The sequence below is a fragment of the Mobula birostris genome, chromosome 22 (genome assembly GCF_030028105.1).
Source record: "Mobula birostris isolate sMobBir1 chromosome 22, sMobBir1.hap1, whole genome shotgun sequence".
NCBI classification, from domain to species: Eukaryota; Metazoa; Chordata; class Chondrichthyes; order Myliobatiformes; family Myliobatidae; genus Mobula; species Mobula birostris.
Window position 1 is genome coordinate 60,820,291 of NC_092391.1, and position 26,249 is coordinate 60,846,539.

The window sequence follows — 26,249 nt, forward strand, 5'->3', positions numbered from 1 at the left end:
TTAACCATCGGGCTCCTGAACCACTGTGGATAACTTCGCTCATCTCCACACTGAGCTGATTCCGCAGCCCATGGGCTCACTGTCAAAGGCTCCTCAGCTCGTTCCCAGTTTTATTTATTTACTTGTTTATGTTCTTTTTTACACAGTTTGCCTTCTTTTGCACATTGGTCACTTATCAGTCTTTGTGTGTAGATTTTCATTGCGTATTGTGTTTCTCTGTTCTACTGTGAATGCCTGCGAGGAAGTGAATCTCTGGATAGACTACAGTGGCCTTTGCGCACCTTGATAACAAATTTATTTTAAACTTTGAGTGAGGGAGTTGGCCCGACTCGCTTGATGGGTGGACAGCCTCTGGCCTGCATTATACGGTTTTGGTGGTCGTTGTCTGTCCCATCCGGCGTTGCCAGCTAGATTTAGGCAGCTCTGTTGTGTGTTGGTAGATGGCTGCTGAGTGCAGGTTGTGAGCGACATAAGGCCATGAAAACAGTGCTGGATCTGGAAGTGGAGCCGCTGCTGTTTCTTTCCTTCTGTGTCGGGCAGCGATCAGTGTTCTCTCCGCCAGGTTGTTGTCAGCGGCTCGTCAGCCGCTCAGCACTTGCTCACTCTGTTCCAGCCATTTTGGTACAAGCCCAGCGTTAGCTTTCACGCAGTCTTTTAACTTCTTACTGGACCTGCCTCTCAGTTTATGTACATATTGTTTTAATACATGTGCCTACAACTAAAATATTATTCCAACACGCGTCATGTATTCATAACCATTGTGAAACTCGTTTTTTTTACCTTCACGACTTTCTGCTGTTGATCTAATCAGAATCAGGTTTATTGTCACTGACATCTATCGTGAAATTTCTTGTTTTAGAAACATAGAAACATAGAAAATAGTGCAGGAGTAGGCCATTCGGCCCTTCGAGCCTGCACTGCCATTTATTATGATCATGGCTGATCATCCAACTCAGAACCCCGCCCCAGCCTTCCCTCCATACCCCCTGACCCCCGTAGCCACAAGGGCCATATCTAACTCCCTCTTAAATATAGCCAATGAACTGGCCTCAACTGTTTCCTGTGGCAGAGAATTCCACAGATTCACCACTCTCTGTGTGAAGAAGTTTTTCCTAATCTCGGTCCTAAAAGGCTTCCCCTCTACCCTCAAACCGTGACCCCTCGTTCTGGACTTCCCCAACATCGGGAACAATCTTCCTGCATCTAGCCTGTCCAATCCCCTTAGGATCTTATACGTTTCAATCAGATCCCCCCTCAATCTTCTAAATTCCAACGAGTACAAGCCCAGTTCATCCAGTCTTTCTTCATATGAAAGTCCTGCCATCCCAGGAATCAATCTGGTGAACCTTCTCTGTACTCCCTCTATGGCAAGGATGTCTTTCCTCAGATTAGGGGACCAAGACTGCACACAATACTCCAGGTGTGGTCTCACCAAGGCCTTGTACAACTGCAGTAGTACCTCCCTGCTCCTGTACTCAAATCCTCTCGCTATAAATGCCAGCATACCATTCGCCTTTTTCACTGCCTGCTGTACCTGCATGCCCACTTTCAATGACTGGTGTATAATGACACCCAGGTCACGTTGCACCTCCCCTTTTCCTAATCGGCCACCATTCAGATAATAATCTGTTTTCCTATTTTTGCCACCAAAGTGGATAACTTCACATTTATCCACATTAAATTGCATCTGCCATGAATTTGCCCACTCACCCAACCTATCCAAGTCACCCTGCATCCTCTTAGCATCCTCCTCACAGCTAACACTGCCACCCAGCTTCGTGTCATCCGCAAACTTGGAGATGCTGCATTTAATTCCCTCATCCAAGTCATTAATATATATTGTAAACAACTGGGGTCCCAGCACTGAGCCTTGCGGTACCCCACTAGTTACCGCCTGCCATTCTGAAAAGGTCCCGTTTATTCCCACTCTTTGCTTCCTGTCTGCTAACCAACTCTCCACCCACACCAATACCTTACCCCCAATACCGTGTGCTTTAAGTTTGCACACTAATCTCCTGTGTGGGACCTTGTCAAAAGCCTTCTGAATATCCAAATATACCACATCCACTGGTTCTCCCCTATCCACTCTACTAGTTACATCCTCAAAAAATTCTATGAGATTCGTCAGACATGATTTTCCTTTCACAAATCCATGCTGACTTTGTCCGATCATTTCACCGCTTTCCAAATGTGTTGTTATCACATCCTTGATAACTGACTCCAGCAGTTTCCCCACCACCGACGTTAGGCTAACCGGTCTATAATTCCCTGGTTTCTCTCTCCCTCCTTTTTTAAAAAGTGGGGTTACATTAGCCACCCTCCAATCCTCAGGAACTAGTCCAGAATCTAACGAGTTTTGAAAAATTATCACTAATGCATCCACTATTTCTTGGGCTACTTCCTTAAGCACCCTGGGATGCAGACCATCTGGCCCTGGGGATTTATCTGCCTTCAATCCCTTCAATTTACCTAACACCACTTCCCTACTAACATGTATTTCGCTCAGTTCCTTCATCTCACTGGACCCTCTGTCCCCTACTATTTCTGGAAGATTATTTATGTCCTCCTTAGTGAAGACAGAACCAAAGTAATTATTCAATTGGTCTGCCATGTCCTTGCTCCCCATAATCAATTCACCTGTTTCTGTCTGCAGGGGACCTACATTTATTTTTGCAGCAGCAGTATAATACATAGATTAAAAATTAGATTAAATGCAAAACAAATATAAAAGAATAAGTAATGTAAAAAGAGAGCAAATTAGAGAACACAAGATATTGGGCTGGAGATGCAGAGCAATTCACACGAAAGGCTGCAGGAACTCGGCAGGTCGGGAATCTGAAGAAATGAAGAAACAGTCAGTGCTCAGGGGCCATACCATTCTTTGGTTCCAGTGAGACGGTGGCGCGATTGGTCAACAGGTGTTAACGTTCTACTTAAAATGATCGCAAGATCCTGCTACACACATCAAAGTTGCTGGGGAACGCAGCAGGCCAGGCAGCATCTGTAGGAAGGGGTGCAGTCGACGTTTCAGGCCGAGACTCTTCGTCAGGACTAACTGAAGGAAGAGTGAGTAAGAGATTTGAAAGTTGGAGGGGGAGGGGGAGATCCAAAATCTGTTACTTATTTATATACACACATTCTTTCTCTCACTCTCCTTTTTCTTCCTCTGTCCCTCTGAATATACCTCTTGCCCATCCTCTGGGTCCCCCCCCCCTTGTCTTTCTTCCCGGACCTCCTGTCCCATGATCCTCTCGTATCCCTTTTGCCAATCACCTGTCCAGCTCTTAGCTCCATCCCTCCCCCTCCTGTCTTCTCCTATCATTTTGGATCTCCCCCTCCCCCTCCAACTTTCAAATCTCTTACTCACTCTTCCTTCAGTTAGTCCTGACGAACGGTCTCGGCCTGAAATGTCGACTGCACCTCTTCCTAGAGATGCTGCCTGGCCTGCTGCGTTCACCAGCAACTTTGATGTGTGTTGCTTGAATTTCCAGCATCTGCAGAATCCCTGTTGTTTGCAAGGTCCCGCTATACGTTAAGAAAAGGTGCTGCGGGTCCACACCGTCAGCGAGTTGCTCGCTGGCGGAGATACTGAAGGAGCTGCTGCCTGAGTCGATGGAGGCCCACAGTCAAATTGCGAGTGGTCGTCACGGTCGCTTTCCTTGTGATCCCAAGACCCCTTTGGACATCGTTAATCTGGTGCGCCTCAAGTTCCATTCGCTGATTTACTGGATGCGAGCAGGGGCGGATGGAGGGGCCCTAGTCCTCGGTCGTAGCCAGGACGAGGCCCAAAGTCACGGTGGCGCCTATTTGCAACCGTCGGAGTGAGGGGACGAATTTGTTGCGCTTCACCGGGGACGGCGTGATACGATGTCCAAAACGGAGTCGGAGCTGCCCTCGCAGAGTTTCGCTCGGCGGAAGACGAGATCTGTTATGGCCGACTTCAGATATTTTTGCCAATCTCAATGGATTCGGACCTCAAGTCGCAGATAAAGCATCTCGCGTTTATAATATAGCTCTGTCTAAAAATATATTTTAGTCAAAGTCGAAGTAAAATTTATTATCGAAATACATATATGCCACCATGCAGTACCTGAGATTCATTCTCTTGCAGGCATTTACAGAAAACGTACAATAGAATTTATAAAAAAGATACCCAAAGTTTGACAACCAATGCGCAAAAGATATGCAATGTGCAAAACAAGTCCTGATGAAGGATCTCGGCCAGAAACGTCGACTGTTTATTCCTCTCCATAAATGGTGCCTGGCCTGCTGAGTTCCTCCAGCACTTTGTGTGCGTTAGTCTGGATTTCCAGCATCTGCAGAATCTCGTGTTTGTGCAACAGAAGACAAATTGCACAAATAAAGATATCTCTCTTTGTAATAATACTATATATAGAATATAAACAGTACATGCTCTGCTCTAAATTAATAGTTAAATTAAATTAATATATTCCATGATAACACTGGACAACAAAGATTTTGCATCCGAAATACTTTTGGGTGAATCTTATTGATTTTGTGCTACTGATCATGAAAATGACCTATCACACACCCTTTTTTAAAGAAAAGTCACCTTTATATGTTATTTCAATTCATAATTCAAGTCAGAATAAGTAACGTTAAGATTAAGGAAGGTATTTTTGTTGGTCCGTAATTCAAACACGTTATCAGTGATAGGCAATTCGAAGAACTACTGGTGAGACCGGAGAAAATCACATGGAAAGCATTCAAGGATGTTGTTGAAAATGTTCTTGGCAACTGCAGAGCACCAAACTACGTGCAGCTGGTTGAAGCATACAAAACCATGAAGTGCAGCATGTCAATAAAGATTCATTTTCTGCATTCCCATTTAGACTGCCCTGCAAATCTTGCTGCTGTCAGTGACGAGAACGGTGAAAGATTTCACCAGGGCATTGTGGTCATGGAGAAACAGTATCAGGGCAACTGGAATCCATCAATGCTGGTTGATTACTGTTGGACACTTAAACAAGAAGCCTCAGACACCCGAAAATCATCAACAAAACATTCTTGGCGTAGTTGAACTATTGCAAAGCGTCAGCCCCGTTATGCAATTAAACACATTATATTCAATAAACGTTAATTTCTCGTTTCTCCAAATTCCTTCGTGATACAATTAGTCTGAAATTATATTTGTGTTCAGCTTCAGGCGGTCTATCATAAACCAAATAAAATTTTTGGCGAAGCAACATTTTCGAAGAAAATGGCCGTCCAGTGTAATGCGTCCGGATCAGTCTGGTCTGAGGTTGGTAATGATATTGCCGAGTCTCGCGTGCACCGACGCTGAATTTTTAATTTTTACACACGTCAGTGTGAGTCTCTAGCGGCTGGCCTGTACTGTACGGCGACGGGGACTGCATGTTATCCTAAATCTCAACCGAGAAATCTAAACCTCGATAGAGTGGAGGTGTCGAGGATATTCCCTAAAGTGCGGCAGTCCAGAACCTTGCTTACTTTCTTAAGCCTGCCACCCCCATTGGGGCACAGTCCGCCAACGACAGATCGCCAGAGTCCTCTGCCCCGGCCTGACCGTCAAGCTGTAATCCATCCTCTCTCGCAGGCGAAGGCCCTTTCTTCGCCAGATCCTTTCTCCGGAGGTGTGGTCTCCGGAGCTCCGGTTGGCCTTTCTCTGGGTTTTTACAGGATGGGATTGCTAGCCCAGTGCTCAACTCCCCCTTAGACTGTACATGGCTCAGTCTTTAGATTGAGGAGGAATTTCTTTAGCCAGAGGTTAGGGAACCCGTGGAATTTATTGCCACATTTAAACCGGAGGCTGATAGGTTCTTCATTGGTCAGGGCTACAAAGGGTATGGGAAGAAGGCGGGAGAGTGGGGTTGAGAGGGATAATAAATAGCCATGATGGAATGGTAGAGCAGGCTGGATGGGCCGAATGGCCTAATTCTGCTCCTGTATCTTCTAGTCTTAAGGTTTAATATTGTTGTCCTTCCCACAGCTGTGTTCTTTCGGTTACAGCTGCGATGCAGAACAACACAACACACACAGCTGGCTTGCAGGAACGGAAGAGTTTGTCCCCTTCGACGTGATTATCTTCCTGAGGCGAGAATATGGGATCCAGCTCCATCTCACGCGAAGGGACGGCGGTCCCACCCCTCGGCTTTCCGTTCGCCTTTCCCTTGACAGGAAGGAGCTGGCAGCAAGACATTAACTTTCCCACTATTCATCAGAGCGGGGAATGGGTGGGGGTGGAGGGGGTATGCTGGAGCTAGGAACGGTGTCGGATCGATGGGGCCCGGGAGAGTGGATCCAGGTACGGTGCCGAGCGGCGCCCTGCCTCCTTCCTCTTTCTGTCAGATTTGAGGTTTACTTATGGAATTGCAATGTAATACTCCAGTAATGAGTATCCATACATGTATTTCTTTGTTGAACTGAGAATAACTGCAGGAAAATGGAACATACGAGTATGTGTATATGTGTGTGTGTATATATAGATAGATATAGATATAGATAGATAAATAAATAGATAATCAATTTGCTTTGAACTTTGAACCTTGATGGCGTCAAGCTGGAGAGGCGGAGCAGGGATACTGCGGAAAAATGACAGAATTATAATAGAATACGGAAAAACGACACGCAAAGACTGACAAACTACAATCTGCAAATGTGATCGATCTCTTTCTTCGTCCCTCTGTTTGTCCAGCGTTGTCTTTCCTTCCCTGCCCGTGTCCGTCCCCACTCTCCCACAGCTCGAACTGTTCCCATTTCCCTGCCCGTGTCCGTCCCCACTCTCCCACAGCTCAAACTGTTCCCATTTCCATATCCGTGTCCGTCCCCGTCTCCCACAGCTCAAACTGTTCCCATTTCCCTGCCCATGTCCGTCCCCACTCACCCACAGCTCAAACTGTTCCCATTTCCCTGCCCGTGTCCGTCCCCACTCTCCCACAGCTTAAACTGTTCCCATTTCCCTGACTGTGTCCGTCCCCACTCTCCCACATCTCAAACTGTTCCCATTTCCCTGTCCGTGTCCGTCCCCACTCTCCCACATCTCAAACTGTTCCCATTTCCCTGCCCGTGTCCGTCCCCACTCTCCCACAGCTCAAACTGTTCCCATTTCCCTGCCCGTGTCCGTCCCCGTCTACCAGAGCTCAAACTCTTCCCATTTCCCTGCCCGTGTCCGTCCCCACTCTCCCACAGCTCAAACTGTTCCCACTTCCCTACCCCTGTCCTTCCCCCTGTCTCCCACAGCTCAAACTGCTCCCACTTCCCTACCCGTGTCCGTCCCCGTCTCCCACAGCTCAAACTGTTCCCATTTCCCTACCCGTGTCCGTCCCCAATCTCCCACAGCTCAGACTGTTCCCATTTCCCTACCCGTGTCCTTCCCCCTGTCTCCCACATCTCAAACCGTTCGCATTTCCCTACCCGTGTCCGTCCCCACTCTCCCACATCTCAAACTGTTCCCATTTCCCTACCCGTGTCCGTCCCCACTCTCCCACAGCTCAAACTGTTCCCATTTCCCTAACCGTGTCCTTCCCCCTGTCTCCCACAGATCAAACTGTTCCCACTTCCCTACCCGTGTCCTTCCCCCCCTCCCACAGATCAAACTGTTCCCACTTCCCTACCCGTGTCCTTCCCCCTGTCTCCCACAGATCAAACTGTTCCCATTTCCCTGCCCGTGTCCGTCCCCACTCTCCCACAGCTCAAACTGTTCCCATTTCCCTGCCCGTGTGCGTCCCCACTCTCCTACAGCTCAAAACTGTTCCCATTTCCCTGTCCGTGTCCGTCCCCGTCTCCCAGAGCTCAAACTGTTCCCATTTCCCTGCCCGTGTCCGTCCCCATTCTCCCACAGCTCAAACTGTTCCCATTTCCCTACACGTGTCCGTCCCCGTCTCCCAGAGCTCAAACTGTTCCCATTTCCCTGCCCGTGTCCGTCCCCACTCTCCCACAGCTCAAACTGTTCCCATTTTCCTGCCCGTGTCCGTCCCCACTCTCCCACAGCTCACACTGTTCCCATTTCCCTTCCCGTGTCCGTCTCCGCTCTCCCACAGCTCAAACTGTTCCCATTTCCCTACCCGTGTCCTTCCCTCTGTCTCCCACAGATCAAACTGTTCCCACTTTCCTACTCGTGTCCTTCCCCCTGTCTCCCACGGATCAAACTGTTCCCACTTCCTTACCCGTGTCCTTCCCCCGTCTCCCACAGATCAAACTGTTCCCACTTCCCTACCGGTGTCCGTCCCCACTCTCCCACAGCTGAAACTGTTTCCATATCCCTACCCGTGTCCTTCCCCCTGTCTGTCACAGCTCAAACTGTTCCCACTTCCCACCCGTGTCCTTTCCCCTGTCTCCCACAGATCAAACTGTTCCCACTTTCCTACCCGTGTCCTTCCCCCCCTCCCATGGATCAAACTGTTTCCACTTCCCTACCCGTGTCCTTCCCCCGTCTCCCACAGATCAAACTGTTCCCATTTCCTTACCCGTGTCCTTCCCCCTGTCTGTCACAGCTCAAACTGTTCCCACTTCCCACCCCTGTCCTTCCCCCTGTCTGTCACAGCTCAAACTGTTCCCACTTCCCACTCCTGTCCTTCCCCCTGTCTCCCACAGCTCAAACTGTTCCCACTTCCCACCCCTGTCCTTCCCCCTGTCTCCCACAGCTCAAACTGTTCCCATTTCCCTACCCGTGTCCGTCCCCACTCTCCCACAGCTCAAACTGTTTCCATTTCCCTACCCGTGTCCGTCCCCACTCTCCCACAGCTCAAACTGTTCCTATTTCCCTACCCGTGTCCTTCCCCCTGTCTCCCACAGCTCAGACTGTTCCCATTTCCTTATCCGTGTCCGTCCCCGTTTCCCACAGCTCAAACTGTTCCCATTTCCCTTCCTGTGTCCGTCTCCACTCTCCCACAACTCAAACTGTTCCCTTTTCCCTGCCCGTGTCCGTCCCCTTTCTCCCACATCTCAAACTGTTCCCATTTCCCTGCCCGTGTCCGTCCCCTGTGTCCCACAGATCAAACTGTTCCCACCTCTTATAACGTTTTCTCATCGTGTGTATGTGTGTGTATCTGTGCCTCTGTTTGATTCAGTGTGTCTCTGTGTGTATGTATATGTTTGTGTGTGTGTGAGAGTGTGTGTGAGTGTGTGTGTGGTGTTGTTCTCAATTTCAAATCCTGAAACCCACGTGCGACGCGGACTGGTGTAGTTGGAGAAAGGGTTCAGTAGACGGGAGGGGACACTGACTACGGACAATTCAAGCTCACGTTGCGGACAATGGGAAGTGGAAGGAATAGGGTGACTCTCACCGTGACCCGAGAGATGCATAGTCGGAGCAATAACGCCCATTTCTCTGATACCCCAATGACTGGAGACTTGTGAATGTAGATGTGGCCTTGTCAGGGGCTCTTATGAATGCAGAGAAACATATCCGTGTGGACTTTGGAATCAGGAATCAGAATAAATCAGGATTTATTACAGCTGTCTTATATAGCTTGATGTTTGTTGATTTGTGGCAGCAGTACTGTACGGTACTAATTACTGTCACGGTGCGCCCAAGTGTGGAGAAACGGCAGACTCTCACAGTGACTCTGGCAACGACTCGACCCAGGAGCGAAGGGACGGTAGGCTCCCCATCAAGAGATGGGTAGAGGCGGTTAGACATTTCCCCATCAAGAGATGGATACAGGAGGTTAGACATCTCCCCATCAAGAGATGGATACAGGTGATTAGACAAAGGAAAAGCAACAGAGCATCAGCGACACCGTGAGACTAATCATTCTCCACAAACACAAGGACTCCGACAACGAGCTCAGCGGGAGACCTCTTTCATCACAGAATGCGGAAAACCCGTGCCAGTCACTATCAACTTGACAAGATTAAACAGATAACTCCAGCGCTTAAGGTTATAACACAAAGGTGCTCGAGAAACATGCAAGCTGTAGAGTGCCAAGGTAGCGGCGTGGTTAGCGGTACGGCTAAAGCTGCCTGTGAGGAATTTGTACGTTCTCCCCGTGACCTCGCTGGTTTCTTCCGAGAAGACGTAGGTTAATTGCTCATTACAAATTGTTCCGTGATTAGGCGAGGGTTAGATCAGAGGATTGATGGGCTGCGCGGCTCGACCTGGAAGGGCCTATTCCGCACTGTATCTCAATCAATCAATCAATAAAATGACTTTATCTCCTTCGCCAACATCCCTTCCCCACTTTCTTCCCTGGCATAACGGGGAGAGTGTTCCCCTAGTTTTCAAACAGAACCCGTCACCAAGCACATAAATCTCTGGCACGGGGTTTGTACCAAAGGGTGCTGTAAGGAACACGGGATGATTTCCGATGACTAGCCTGGAGCTCCTGGACGGAGTGGCCTGGGTCAGCAATGAAAATATAATGTTACTTTTCAAATAGTGCATGCACGTGCACTAAAATAAATAGTTCCTTTCTGTTAATGAAAGTAAATAATTGAAATGAATATTTTCTGGTTGCCTTACTAACTCCGGAATCGGCAATGTGTGTGTGTGTATTGTGTTGTATTATATTCTGGAGCCCCGGCGAATGAGCGGAAGCACTGATTTGGAGAAGTTATAGGAGCTAAATAATATAAAGATCAGACGGCGAGCGAGGTCTGGAGAATTTACAGGATTTTGTTTAATTTTGAAATACGAAGGTTTGGAGTTGTTTGATTTTATATCCCTGGCGTCAGTATTTCACCAGATGAGATCCAGTTGGCCCGGAACCGTACAGACACACGGAAACATAACCCAGTGGATAATTCCGAACGGAGAGATTTGCTCATTTCCAGTCCGCTCCGGCTCTTTGTCAACATATCATAACTGATCCCAACATATGTAGCTAAAAGAAGGCAAGAGAGCAGCTATATTTCATTCGAAGTTTGAGGAGTTTTGGTCATCATCATCAACATCAGGTGCCATGCCCAGTTTGAGCTTTGACTGCCATGGCCCACACACTCCTGTTTCGGGTCAAGTGGATCAATTCATTCATATTCATTTCCAGTTCTCTGGCTGCTGTCTCCATCATCATTTGTCTTTGTCTTCCTCTTGCTTTCTTCCCTTCAATCTTTCCTATAATTACGGTGCATTCTAACCCCTCTTTCCTAATCACATGTCCAATGAAGTTATGTTGCCTTTTCATGATCTCATACATTATTTCTCTTTTTGTGTTTGCTTTGTTCATGACATCCTCGTTAGATATTCGTTTCGTCCATGATATTCTTTGCATCCTCCTCAAAAACCACATCTCTGCTGCTTCAATTCGTTTCCTCATGTTAGTAGATATTGTCCAACATTCTGAGCCGTATAACATAACTGGATAAACGTAACATTTGGAGTTTTGGTATGTCACCTAAAATACTCGCAAATTTCTATAGATGTGCTGCACAGGATCGAATTAAGCTGCAGAGGGTTGTAAAGTTAGTCAGCTCCATCATGGGCACTAGCCTCCGTAGTATACAGGACATCTTCAAAAAGGCGGCGTCCATCATTAAAGACCCCCACGACCCAGGACATGCCCTCTTCTCATTGTTACCGTCAGGGAGGAGGCACAGAAGCCTGAAGGCACACATTCGGCGATTCAGGAACAGCCTCTTCCCCTCTGACATCTCTGAATGGTCAATGAACCCATGAACACGACCTCACAACTTTTTTCTCTATTTTTGCACTACTTATTTAACAATTATATATATATATGAACTGTAATTCACTGTTTCTTTTCTATTACAGTATCATATATTGCTTGGTACTACTGCCGCGAAGTTAACAAACTTCACGACATATGCCGGTGATATTAAACCTTATTTTGATTCTGATATCTGATCACTGTTGCACGAGTTACGGTGGCAAAAGTGACGGAGAGATCCTCGTAATGATAACTCCAGTAGAAGGGTTGAACAGGACAACTCTTATCAAATCAAGGATCAACTATATTCGTCATATACATTTACCTGTATTAGGGATTTACTGGAGAGCGCGCGACATGCAACACACACACACACGCACACAATAGCATACGACAATTATAAAGAATAAAGAATTAGCTGAAAATAAAATTAGAGGTTAAATGCAAATATGGAATATACAGAAATACATAAACGTTAGCATATATTTTCAATGTAACCAGCATTATTAAAAGTGGTTTCAAGTGCTGCCGGGGGTGGGGGGCATAGCGGGCTGAAGGTTTAACTGGAACGGTTGATCAGATTAACAGTCCGGGGGAAAATGTTTAAGATAGCGCCAAGTTTTGGTTTAATAGCCCTATAACGCTTTCCAGAAGGGAGCTTTAGGAAAAGGCAGTTTTCAGGGTGGGTGGCGTCCGCAATCCAACAAATAACATAGAAGAGTACAGCCTGGAACAGGCCGTTCGGCCCACAATGTTGCGCTGAATCAGCTAAAAAGCAAATCAAAAATATCCAAACACTAATCCTCCTACCTCGCCCGGCCTTCGGCAGTCCAAAGAGAACCGACCAAGTTTATTCAGCGTCTCCTGATAGCACATGCCCTCTGAACCAGGCAGCATCCTGGTAAACCTCTCCTGCACCCTCTCCAAAGCCTCACCATCCTTCCTGTAGTGGGGCGACCAGAACAGTACGCAATACTCCAGATGTGATCCAACGACACTCCTGACTTATATCCCTGCCCATTTCTTTGACCCGGACACCTTTAAGTCGTGCAGTGATGGTGGACTGTAGCCAATGCTCTTTTCTGCTGACCGTTCGCTGTAGTTTTCATCTACTGCGAGAGGATGCTGCACCATACCAGAAAGTAATGGCTGAAGTGAGGATGCTCTCCATGGCGACAGTGGAGAATTGCACCAGTTTGTTCTGATGAAGATAGAATTTTACCAACTGCCGGAAGAAGTTTGTCCGCCACCACCTTACTGTTTTTTTTTTAGCCAACTCGCCGGTTCTATTACAAACACGAGAGATCTGCAAATACTGGAGGAAGTCGGCGGGTCAGGCAGCATCTCTGAAAAAGAATAAACAGTCGGTGATTCCCGGTCAGGACTGAAGATCTTGGCCTGAAATGTCGACTGTTTACTCTTTTCCACAGGTGCTGCCTGAGTTCCTCGTCGGTTCTATTCTTTCCTTTTACTGTTTCGATGCAAGACTTGATACAGTTACATTTATCGAGCACTTTTACATCTCTGCCAAATTTGCTTTGGCAACCTTTATATCGACTGCCAACCCTATAGGTGCCCCGCCCAATAGAATTGACATTAAGCCTTGTTGATCGTCTGACAAACTCCATGTGAAACTGATCTTTAATTTAGTTTAATGTAATAATATTTAGGTGGCCGGTTGTATTGCAGTAATTTTAAAAATCCGGAAAATAATTAGAAAATAAATGCCTCTGTTTTATCTGCGGGTAGAACAACTACTTCCATGCATAGAGCGCCTTTAGTAAAATAATAAACCCACGCCGGCGCCACCGCCTCAGGTATTGGGGAAAGGGGATCTTTTGAAAATAAATTAGTACCCAGAAAAACACATTCCGCCGGCAAGAGTCATAGACAAGTACAGAACAGAAACAGGCCGTACCGTCCACCTAGTCCATGGGACAATGATTTACACTCCCATCGACCTTCACCGGGACCATAGTGTTCCATACCCCTAGCATATATACCTATCCAAACTTCTTTTCAACTTTCAAATCGAGCTCGCATGCAGCACTGTGCCGGCAGCTCGTTCCACACTCTCACGACCCTCTGAGGGAATCAGTTTCCCCTCAGGTTCCCCTTAAACTTTTCACCTTTCACCCTTAACCCATGACCTCTAGTTGTAGTCCCACCCAACCCCAATCGAAAAAGCCTCCGTCCATTTACCCCATCTATACCCCTCATAATTTCGTATACTTCTATCTAAGAGAGGGACCCAAATAATGCCCTGTCTTTAATTTAAAAAAAAACCCTAAATCGGCTGTTGTAATACAAAGATATTGCTCAGCCATTAACGCTCTGCGCTATTCCCCCACCCCGCCCACCCCGCCTCCGCTCTGCTAGTAAATACCGCTTTACAAGGCTGATTGAACAGAACCCGCGATATTTGCGTAGGCCCTGCTGAAACCGGCCAGGAACCCCCATCAATATTTCCGGGAAGGAAAACAGTGGGATTCGCTGCTCCATGGCCCATCGGTTTGATATTCAAACATCTTTTGAAAGCGATGCTCCCAAATTTCATGCGTCCCCTGAAATGTATATCTTGTTTTCGTTTGGAGCCAGAAAGCGTGATTGTGACTGGTTACCTTCATAATGCCTCAGGTCCAGCGGACAGCCTGCTTTGTGGCCGTTGTTCCTTCCTGTATCACATCAGGAGAATAAACGGAGATGATCATTAATTATGTACAGCACTTTAAAGCTTAAAATTGTTTCACATTCGAGAAACCTTGGTTTTCCTGTGATGCTTTGGTTGATTCTGTAGTGGGAGGATGAGAACGCGGGTATGTGAACGTTGCCAGGTGAGCTCCGATCTAAATAATTGAGTTAATCCTTGTCACTCAGAAGACAAAGAGCTTCCTGGCATTTACCCCACGACAGCCAGATCAAGCCCCCTGTTATAGTGGAGAACATGCGGACAGAGGCCCTGCAGCGAGCTGGCTTCCAATGAACGCAACTTCGTGGCTCGTTTGCGCTGAATCCTGTTCCATGCCCGATTCCAAGAAGGGGGTACAGGAGCCTGAAGGTTCCCTCAGTGTTTTAGGAACAGCTGCTTCCCCACCGCAGTCTGGTTTCAGACGGGCAATGAACCCATGTACTCCACCTCGCTATGCCCCCTCGCTTCTTAATCTCTTTAATTTATACATATATATAATTTGTAATTTATAGCTTTTATTATGCATTGCACTGTACTGCAACATATTTCACGACATATGCCGGTGATATTACACCTGCATCTGATTAAAAGGTGAAGGGTGAAAAGTTTAAGGGGAACATGAGGGGAGACGTCTTCACCCAGAGGTGGAGAGAGTGTGGAACGAGCTACCAGCACACGTGGTGCGTGCCAGCTCGATTTCAAAGCTAAAGGGAAGGTACGTGGACGGCTGGGGTATGGAAGACTATGGCCCCGGTGCAGGTCGATGGGAGTAGGCAGTTTAAATTGTTCGTCACGGACCAGATAGGCCGAAGGGCCTGATTCGGTACTGTGCTCTTCTCTGGCGCGCCGGCTCTAACGTTGTTTTAATATATTCGGTTATGGGGTGTGTACGTCACTGGCGACTGTCCATCAGTTGTTGTTCCTGGAGGAGGTAGTTTTGAGTCAACGCTAGTGATGGGTCTCGCTATCTGGGCCTTTTATGCTAATCGGTTGAGTTCATGCTTTCTGTAACTGCGAGTTTAATTTGATTTAACCCACGTTTGTTTAGTTACTTCAATTTAAACTCCCAATTGCTGTCCTTCGCTGGATAAAGTTCAAAGTAAGTTTATTATTAAAGTACATCTGTGTCACCAAATACAACTCAGATTCATTATCTTGCCGGCAATCACAATAAAAGAAACACAATACAACAAGTAAAAAACCGCAACCAACAAGACGGACAACAACCAAAAAAATCCGTCAAACAGCAAATACAAAAAGGTGAAGAAAATAAATAAATGATCAATAAATATCGAGAACCTGAGTTGAAGAGCCCTTGCAAGCGAGTGCACTTCGGTGGGAAGAGTTCAGTGACGGAGCAAGTGAAGTTGAGTGAAGTTGGCCCCTCTGGTTCAAGAGTCTGATGGCTGAAGAGTAATAACTGTTCCTGAACCTGGTGGTGTGGGTCTTGAGGCTCCTGTCCCTTCTTCCGGATGGCAGCAGCGAGAAGAGAGCATGACTTGGGCGGTGGGGGTCTTTGATGATGGATGCTGTTTTCCTGTGATAACGCTCCATGTAGATGTGCTCAGTGGTTGAGAGGGCTTTACCAGTGATGGTCTGGGCCGTATCCACTACTTTTTGTATGCTTCTCCGTGCAAAAGTATTGGTGTTTCTATACCAGACATTACGGTTCAATGGTCTTGAACTCGGGCTGTTAGTCTAACCACATAACCCATGCGGCTACCGCGTCCCATCTTCCAGAGCTTACCCTCAACCCAACTTGGAATGGCTAGGCCACGGGAAACTTTCCTAAATCCTCTGAGATGCTGCAACGCATTCGCAAAGATGAATTCGCTACTTCCTAACACTTCAACCAAACCCTTTCCACCAAACTTCTTCGCCGGTAAAGAATGTGCGGAAAACGAATAACCCAGGACTTGGTTGTCTGTGTAAATAATTTCTTGTTTCCGTCAATGAAACTATTTCCCTAAACCATCAGGCTCCTGATCTAGCCAGGGTAACTTAACTCAGCACAATTCTGAACTGATTCAACAACTCATTTTCAAGGTCTCTGCAACTCGTGTTCTCGGGATTACTTATTTGTTTGTTTGCTGTTTATATATATTTGTTTATTTGAATGTTTATTATTTATTTGTATTTGCGCAAATATACATTAGCTGTTTTCCACTCCTAGTAGTTTTTTAAAAATTGATTTTATGGTATTTCTTTATTTTACTGCGAATGCCCGCAAGAAAATGAATCTCTGGCTAGTATAAGGTGACATACGTACTTTGATAATAAGTTTGCTGTATCTTTGAGGGTATCTTTGCTGTATGTTTGCGCCTGTATGCGTGTGCGTGTTTGTATGTTTGTGAATGTGTGGTTTCGTGTTTGAGTTTATTTGCGTGCTTGTATGTATGTCCATATGTGTATTTGTTTGTGTGTGTGTGTGTGTGTGTGTGTGTGTGTGTGTTTGTAAATGTGTGCGCATGTGTGTTTTGTTTGTGTGTGTCTGAGTGTGGGTATGTTTGAGTGTAGTGTTTGTGTGTGTAGCTATATGTGGTGTGTTTGAGTGCATGTGTTTGTGAGTGTGCGCGTGTGTGTACATGTACGTGCGTGCGCCTATATGCGGGTGCGTGTTTGTATGCTTGTGAATGTGTGGTTGTCTGTTTGAGTTTATGTGTGTGTGTGTGTGTCTTTCATACACAGGATAAGGTCAGTGGCCCCCTAGTTTAACATCCGATCTCACTAAAACTTGAGGTGCCTTTTGGAGAGTTGTGATTAGGTTTAGAGGTACGCGGAGTTTTTTCCGGAGCAGCACACACAAAATGGCGGAGGAATTCAGCAAGTCAGACTGCATCTATGGGCGGGGGCGGGGGGAGACGAGGCCCTTTATCAGGACTGTATCCAGTATCTACAGAATCTCTTGTATTTATATTCTATTGGCATCAACCGGGTAGCATTTTATGCCATTCGAAAAAAACCCATCCTTGTCCTCCGAAGTGGAATCGTTGTCCTCCTAACGATGAGGCCGGTTCCACGCTCCACAGGAGCCAACCACTACCACATACACCAAACTGATACATTCGGTCTGCATTGACTGAGCCCAGCTGGGATTGCAGAAAGTATCTGGAAGGGGGAGGCGTGGGACTGGAAGATGGCGGGGGTGCTGCTAAGTCTTTAGATGGTCAACTAATTTTACCAGATCGCCGAGGGGATGTCGAACTTAGATACACGCGGTAGAATTGGGAGCCTGGAATCTAAGATTGCTCATTCTGCGCCGGTGTCTTGAGTGAGGGCCTCGAATTAGTTCGAAAATTACCAACGCGTTTAAATTTGATTCCCCCATGAGACCGAATGTGCCTTTGACTCCTTGGCCCGCTGAGAGACAAACTGGGTTATTATTTTCAGCAGAGGGGAGAGCGGGTGAACACTAAGGAAACAATCACTCTGGTTTAGAATTGTCCTCAAGCGTTTTCATGAATCGCTTTTGCTCTTTGACTCTGCGTCCGAAAGCTTTATGACCGATTGGAGCAAGGGTTAGTTTTCCCTGCTACTCTGTACCCTGGGGCTGCGCGACTTCCCATTGCTTATCCGGGTACCTGTACAGAGCGCGATTCATCCACACAGATTTACTGCAGCTTCTTCACAGACGCCATCAGATTTCAGAATGGACAATGAAGTACCGCACTCCCTCGCAATGTTTGCTCCCTTTTTGCATTATTTATTTAATTATATGCACTTAAATAATTTATAACTACAAATATATATGTGGATAACTATAAATTACAATATATATTTTACAAGTATAGTGCTGTGTAGAAGTCTCAGGCACCCTGGATTTTTAAATATGGTTTCAGATATGGTTTTGGTGTGGCCTCCACGGAGCCCTGATCTCCACATCACCGAGGCTGCCTGGGATCACCTGGGGAGACTGAAGCAAGCGAGGTAGCCAAAGTCTTGTGGTCTAATGGTCTTATAAAGTCGGCCGAAGAACTGTGGCAAGTTCTCCAAGATGCTTGGAACAACCTACCAGACGATTTTCTTCTACAACTGCACGACATTATACCTGAGAGAATTGATGCAGTTTTAAAGGCAAAGAGTGGTCACACCAAATATTGATTTGATTTAGTTTAGCGTTTTTTTTGGTTTACTGCTCCTTATAGTATTTTTTGCTATTTAGAAGCTTTTCATTTCATTATTTTGAAAGCACTTTCGATTTAAAGAATTTTTACATATGCCTAAGACTTCTGCAGTAACGTATACATTTAACATATTATATATAATATACGTCTAAATGGACAATATACTATTATATATATAATATTGAATATACTTAATTATATATCACAAATATACATGTAGTTATTACAATAAATTATACTCATTTTTATGTATTGCATTGTACTCCTGCCGCAAAACAACAATCTTCACCGCATGCCCCCATGATTCTGATGTTCCCTGGCTCCCCACGCTTCAGGCTGAGGGTTCAGATAACCGCTATCGAATGGTGTACACACCGGGACGAGGGTGAGCAGTGGACGTTTCGGGCCGAGAGCCTTCTCCAGCCCTGAGGAAGAGTCGGCTGTTCACTCATTTCCATAGCAGCTCCTCCTGCACTCTGTGTGTGAAGCTTTGAATTTCCAGCAGCTACAGATTTTCTCGTATTTGCGGTCATGAACATTATATTTTACGTGATAAAATAACTTATGATTTTCAATAAATCGATTCACTGGCACACTGAATCGTATCCAAGGACCAATTTCACCGAATTAAAGCTCTGGGCACAGGACGTGCTTAGTGGTCACTGGGGTTGGGGGTGGGTGAAGGGGGGACTTCAGTCATTAACTTTAACGCTATTTGTTGTCGACTGGGACCATTAACACTTTCCAATCGTATTTTTAAATGGGCAGATTCCGCACCGCACGAGACTTGGTTAAATATTTACATAGTAATTTTATGCTTTGACATCACAGTGGAAGTCCGATAGGATTGTGGCTGGTGTATTATAAAATATTTTAAGTTTACACGGAATTTCCAAACATCCTCAAAATGAGAACCGACATGACATAGTAACGCAATAATAAGTGCATCAACCTTTTTATACTGGGTTCGATTTAAATCCAACAAAATCTCCCTTGATTTTTCTTTTCCCCTGGGTTGTGGTTCTAAGGTCGGATCCCTTGGGCGTTATCTCTCAAGCCAGCGTTCAAAGCGGATGTCTCCTGTGGAAAGATAACGGTAGCTAACACTGTGCAGGCTGAGAGTAGAGCAGAGAGGGACGGGGGTGGGGGGGGGATGGTAGAATCGGGCTATAAGAAATCACTTTCAGAGAATTTGTTTAGTTCAATAGTTCCTCATTTTAAAAAATATAATTTATAGAGTTATTTCAGAATCAAAATCAGAATCAGGTTTAATATCATTGGCATTCGTCGTGAAATTTGTTGTGATGCGGCAGCAGTACATTATAATACACAAGAATAAAAAATATAAAATACAATAAGAAATATATTTAAAATTTGAATTAAATAAGTGGTGCAAAAAGAGAGAGAAATTATTGAGGCGGTGTAGATGGGTTCAGTGTCCTTTCAGAAATCTGATGGCGGACGGGAAGACCCCCATCACCCAGGACATGCCCTCTTCTCATTGCTACCATCAGGGAGGAGGTACAGGAGCCTGAAGACACACACTCAGCGATCCAGGAACAGCTTCTTCCCCTCTGCCGTCCAATTTCTGAATGGACATTGAACCCATGAACACCACCTCATTACTTTTTAATTCCCATTTTTCCACTACCTATTTCATTTAACTATTTAATATATTTACTGTAATTCGCATTTTTTTCTCCTTACTGCATTGTACTGCCGCCGCAAAGTTAACAAATTTCACGACATATGTCTTTACTAATAAACCCGATTCGGATTTTGTTCCGAGAGCTTTAAATTATAACGTTGATAACAGACTCGTAACGGGAAGCCAACGGTTGTCTGAAAGAGAGGTTATGTAAAACGACAAAGATGGCCATTAACTTTTTTTTAATGAACAGTACGTTCCCGTTATTAGTTATTGAAATGTGGAACGACGCTGATCTGGGTTCGAATACAGGCCCGTTCATTGCTACCCGCTTTTTGTTTTGTTCCACGCGAACTTCCTCCTTTGCTTGGGGCAGCCTCATTGACAAACACTCGGTGGTCACCTACCACGTCTCTTCTCCACAAATGCGGGAAGCCCGTGAACAGGGCAGATAAGGTAATTCATCATAGTAATAATGGGGGCGGCAGGGTAGCGTAGTGGTTAGCGTAATCTGTTACAGTTTATCAGGGATACAGGTTCAATTCCCGCTGCTCTCTTAAGGAGTTTGCATGTCCGCTGGGTGCTCTGGTGTTCTCCCACATTCGGGATTAGTAGGTTAATTAATGGGTGTAACTGTGCGCCACGGGCTCATTGAACCAGAATGCTCTATTACCGTGCTGTATCTCTAAATAAATAATTGAAATCTTCAAATCTGAAGTAAAAACGGGGAATGTTGGAAACACTCTGAAGGTCAGGTAGCATCTGTTGAAAGAGAAACAGTTAACGCAACTCTGTTTCTCTCCACGCCTGCGGCCCGCCTAGTACTTTTCGGTTCGTTCTTTTTTCCTTTTATAAAAATTTTTATTTATCTAAAGATGCAGCGCCGAACTGGCTCTTCCGGCCCAAAGAGCCGCGCCGCCCGACAACTCACCTATTTAACACTAGCCTAATCACAGGACCAATTTATAATGACCTATTAACCTATTACCACAGTCTTTGGACTGTGGGAAGAAACCGAAGCACCCGGAGGAAACCCAGGCAGTTACTGCGGGAATGTACAAAATCCTCACAGACAGCGGCGGAATTGAACTCCGAATCCTGACGCCCCCAGCTGTAATAGCGTCGCGTTAACCTCTATCCCCGTATTTATATGAACTCACTCTCGGGGGAAACGTCAAAGACTGACTACATATTGACGAATTTTTTAAAAAAAATACTCAATTCGCTAAAAGTCAAAAGGGAGTATTTAATCCTTCTTTAAATTTACCAGTTCATATAGAAAATTACAACACGCCGAACTTATTTTTGTTAAAAATATGAAAGCCATTTTACAACAAATGCTAAATTCACATTTAAACATTATTAACCACTAAAAAGTAACGGTTGCTAGCTAAATGTACAATATCTACAGGTTAAATATCTACACGTATCTACACTATCCCTGCTCGTTGCATCATTTAGCTAAAGGTCCTCCTTCACACAGTCCCTGTATTTTTAATATATTCATTTTTCATCGTCCACGGCACAAGGAATAATAAATACTAACTTCATTCCGCGGTAATATCGGCGTGACCAAACTTTGGCACTGAAACTTCAATTGCTAATATCCGAGTATTAGTGTTACCAAATAACAAGATTGCATTAAGAAAAATACCGGCATTTCTCGACTTTTCGTCTCTTTTGGGAAATATTTTAAGGCATCCTTTGAAATACACCAGACTGGTCAGAAAATACAAAGGAATTCAAAATCTGAATTCAAAATTTGAATTTCGGTTTCGAATTGATTGTCCAACTGCCTCAATGTTCAGAGTAACACAAAGTACATGTAAATATATCCTTTCCCCAAATATAACATTTCCACACAAAACTAGAGAAATATATATATATACTTTTAAATTAGAATATTACAAATGTTTGGGTCAGCAGGTAGCTTTATGTTTCAATGGTTCAATGGTGCATTTAATACCAGAGAATATATAGAGAATACAACCTGAAATTCCTACTCTTCGTAGATATCCACGCAACTGAAGAAACCCCCAAAGAACGAATGATAGGAAAATGTTAGAACCCCAATAAATTGAACAGCTGCATTGCATATTATGTCGAAGCTAATATATCTACGTGATCCGAATTGAACATGTTTCCCCCGTGGGATTCCCCTGCGTCCCTAAAACATCTCCGAACTAACAAGTTGCCTGGGCCATTTCAGAGGGCAATTAAAGAGTTAAGCATGTTGCTTTGCGACAGGAATAGCAAAGTAGACACACCGGTTGAGTGCTGCAGCTTCCTTCCCCAAGTGGACACGAGTGGACCGAATTTTCATTGAAAAAATAACCCAAAAATCACTACTAGTCTTTTTTTTATATATTTAAGAATATATTTACGTGATTAACTTAGTTTCTTCAGATGCTATACTGAGATTCGGACATGTCTGCACGGAAGGCTTGGGCTACGGATTAGTATCCAGGCACAGAACCGCTTTGCCACCTTAACCCCACAATACTGTAATGCATGGACTGGGAATATGACGCACTGCCCTCCGTTTTATTTGACTGTATCAACAGATTTTAACGCACATTCATGCGATTGTACTGACGTAATGATTCGGTTTTGAACACGTGCAGTTTTTAAATGAAATGTAATTTGCTGAATTTTTAACTACGTGGCTAAATCCGTGCCATCGTGAAATTGTCTCCATTCTAAATAAACTATGGCTTCTCTCAAAGCTGAAAGTGCAACTCGACACCTTTGCCGTTCACAAAAACAATAAAATAAAAATAACCCCAGTTGCCTGTTTACGCGTTTTCTCCACAGTTCTCAGTGCAGTCGGTTCGCTGAAGCAACATGCCCATGTTTGTCATCCAGCCACGTGGGAGTACGCCGCCCTGGGAACCAATGCGATACCAGAAGTATACCGCACCATCTTCCAATTGGATGATCGCATCAGTCAACGTACTACGACGCACACGTGATTGGTGAGCCACTGTATTAGACAGTCAAAGGAAAATAACCCAACCAATCATACTCCAATATCGTTGCCTTAGACCCGCCCAGTTACAATCTAATCACAATTAACGTCCTCCTCCATGCTCCTCTGTGATTAGTTAACGGGCTATCAATCAACTTGACCAGTTAAAAAGTTGTTCAATTCCAGTTGCACCAACGTGGAATTTTCCTGAACTGCAAACCGTAGTAACAGTTCAATCAAATAAGACAGATATCACCCCACTTTTGTGCATCTTCTTTAGTTTGCAGTAATAGCAGTTCCTTTTAAAAAGCTGTAAGTACATCGCTGAAACTCCTGGTGTTTATCTGTGTCCATAGTCATAGTTAGTGGGCGCTGCGCTCCCGGGGTACATGTTCGCAGCCGGGTTCATGTGATGGTAACTATGACTCGCTATCCCAGGCAGCGGGTAGGGACTCGGCCTGGGTTTGGCTCCGATGTAGGTGTCATGGTAGGAGCGGTACTTGTAGGTGTGATGGAGGGTGTCCGCTGCTTGTGTGTGGGGATCCAGTCGCAGTTCGTGAGGTGGGCTTGGGCGGCTGAGCGGATGGAGTCCACCGGGGAGAGCCGGACTCAACACCCTGGACATGATCTGCTGCTGGTGTGGATGTTCCGCGTGCATGGTTGTCCGGTTAGGGTCCCGGTCAAAGTCGCCTCTGGTGTCTGCATCTATGGATACAATATATCAAAGATAAGAACATAGAACAGTACAGCACAGCTTTGTTATAAGGATACGATGTAAATACAGGTCAAATTAAATGTATTACAAAAGTACGTATCTGCCACTAAATACTACCTGGAGTTTCATTTTCTAGCGGGCATTTACATGAAAATAGAATTCATGAAAAAAAACTTACGTAAGCAAAGACTGACAAAAAAATTATTATGCAAAAGAAGACAGATCGTATAAATAATTAAAAATCAAATAATCAATACTAAGAACATGATTTGTTGTTCTTTCTTTAAACTATATCGAACTGATTACGGCAGCAGCACAAAGTTAATCTAAATCATTTACTGATTGATTGAGGCACGGCGTGAAATAGGCCCTTCCGTCCCTTCAAACTGCGCCACCCAGCAGTCCCTCAATTGAATGCAAGCCTACTCACGGGACAATTTACGACGATCAATTAACTAATTAAGTCTTTGGGCTGTGAGAGGAAACCAGAGCACCCGGAGGAAACCCACGCAGTCACGGGGAGAACGTACAGGCAGTGCCGGGAATTGAACCCGGGTTGTTGGTACTGTAAAGCGTTGCGCTAACCTCTAACGTACCATACTGCCCAAATGCCCGCACGTGGTCCATACCCGCCATTCTCTGCACATTTTTACGCCAGTCTAACGACCTCTGAATCCCCTCTGCTGTATCTTGCCTCCACAACCCACCCTGGTAGTTCATTCCAGGCACCCACCATTCCCAGTGTAAAATACTTGCGCCACACATGTCCTTTGAATTTAAATGCATTCCCTCTGATATTAGACATTTCGACCCCGAGAAAAAATAGATACAGCTCTCTACTTTATCTATGTCTCTCGTTATTTTATATATTTCTACCAAGTTTATAACCACCATGATAAGTCTCCACTCACAGTACATCAACCTATCAAATCGCGAACGAGACGGGCAGCGATTAAGTAGACCTTTTCAGTTGTGAGGAAGTCCAGGATCATTAGGATTAATTACAAAATGATTAGAGTTATCGAGCCCATCTAATCCGTGGCGAACTATTATTCTCACCGACCCGCACCCGGACCATAGTCCTGCATACCTGTGACATCCATATACCTATCCAATTTTCTCTTAAAAGCTGGCGTCGACCCCGTTGGCATCTCGTTCCATACTTTCACCACCCTCTGAGTCCTAATGTTCCCTTTAACCATTTCACCTTTCACTCTCAACCCATGACCTCTGGTTCCAGTCTCACCCAACCACAATGGAAAATCCTGGTCCTATGATTTTACATTTACGCCACCCCAAAGAAACAATAATGGAAACCGAACATTAATCTTCATTAATTTACGCCACCTCAAAGAAACAATAATGGAAACCGAACATTAATCTTACAGGCCGTTGTCTCCCAATAATTTGTTGGTTCGTTTTAGCTTGTTAAAACGGACTATTTATTTCATCCATTGACCGCCTTTGGCCGGGGAATCGGGATCGTCATGCACTCGATCGGGGGCTGTCCCGCAGCGCCCGGCAAATTCGTCCCCACCCCGAAGCCTCCGACCCCTACTCTAAATACCGGCAAAATCCAAACCAGCTGACCGTTACACAGGCTCAGCAATCCCGCAGCACCCGGCAAATTCGCGTCCGCCCCCCCCCCCATCCACAAGACTCCGACCGCTTCTCCAAATACCAGAAATATCCGACCCAGAGAACCGTTACACAGGCCCTGCAGACCCGCAGCACCCCCTCCTCTCCTACTCTCCTAACCTGTTCAACCTTCCATTACTAGTAACCCCAGCAAGACATTCACCAAGAAACTATTTTGTTCAGGGGCACGGACAGTACGGGATTCAATCATCGTACTGCTGGCTGCGTTTAAAAGTGGCGACTGAGGGAAAACTCAATCAATAGGTAAAATTGATCAAGTGGAAAATAAATACTGGGCCGAATGACCAGATTCAATGTTGAGTTCTATATAATTGTATACAACCTCTTCCTGTTCTGCTTGGAATAATTTCTCCATCGTCCCTTAAAATTACCGGAAATGCAATCATTAAATGGGAATCAATTCTGTAAAAATGGAGCAGGCGGCGGTGCATGATTCATGCCTCCTACAGGGCACCGACTGGCTAACGTGCAAGTATAAACATACTGTTTTAAGTCTCCCGCACAGCCGAGTGAACGTTCAGAGTAAGGCTGCCGGCAGGAATTACTATAAAAGGGAGTGCACTTTCTCAGAAGAGGAAAAACACGCATGATAGGTCGAAGTTTGAGGGGGTAAGGTGGAGTACGGGGCTACGCGGGATGAACTCGGAATCTCTCCAGTCTGGGAGTTACAGGGAGACTTGTAACAAATGAAATGTAACAAATATAACAAAGGAAATCTTTGGACCCTGACAAAGATTTTTCCTTTGTTACATTAGATCCGAAATAAAATTTACAAATGGCTTGAACGCGGAAGTACAAACACGTAGTGAACAGTTATATTATGGCCCCGATGAAATTTAAAATTTCCAGTGTCTGGAA

The 26,249-nt window shown here is 45.3% G+C and overlaps 1 protein-coding gene across 4 annotated transcripts in view; it reads right to left on the bottom strand.

Annotated features, from left to right (window-relative positions):
- Window positions 1–21,277: 21,277 nt before the first annotated feature.
- tbx1 (T-box transcription factor 1) overlaps window positions 21,278–26,249 on the bottom strand; it is a 37,621-nt gene continuing 32,649 nt past the window's right edge. For all 4 annotated transcript variants that reach the window (XM_072240880.1, XM_072240876.1, XM_072240877.1 and 1 more), the window contains exon 9: window positions 21,278–23,722. In XM_072240880.1, the coding sequence (XP_072096981.1) occupies window positions 23,358–23,722 (365 nt within the window). In that variant the 3' untranslated portion in view covers window positions 21,278–23,357. The remainder of the gene's footprint in view (window positions 23,723–26,249) is intronic.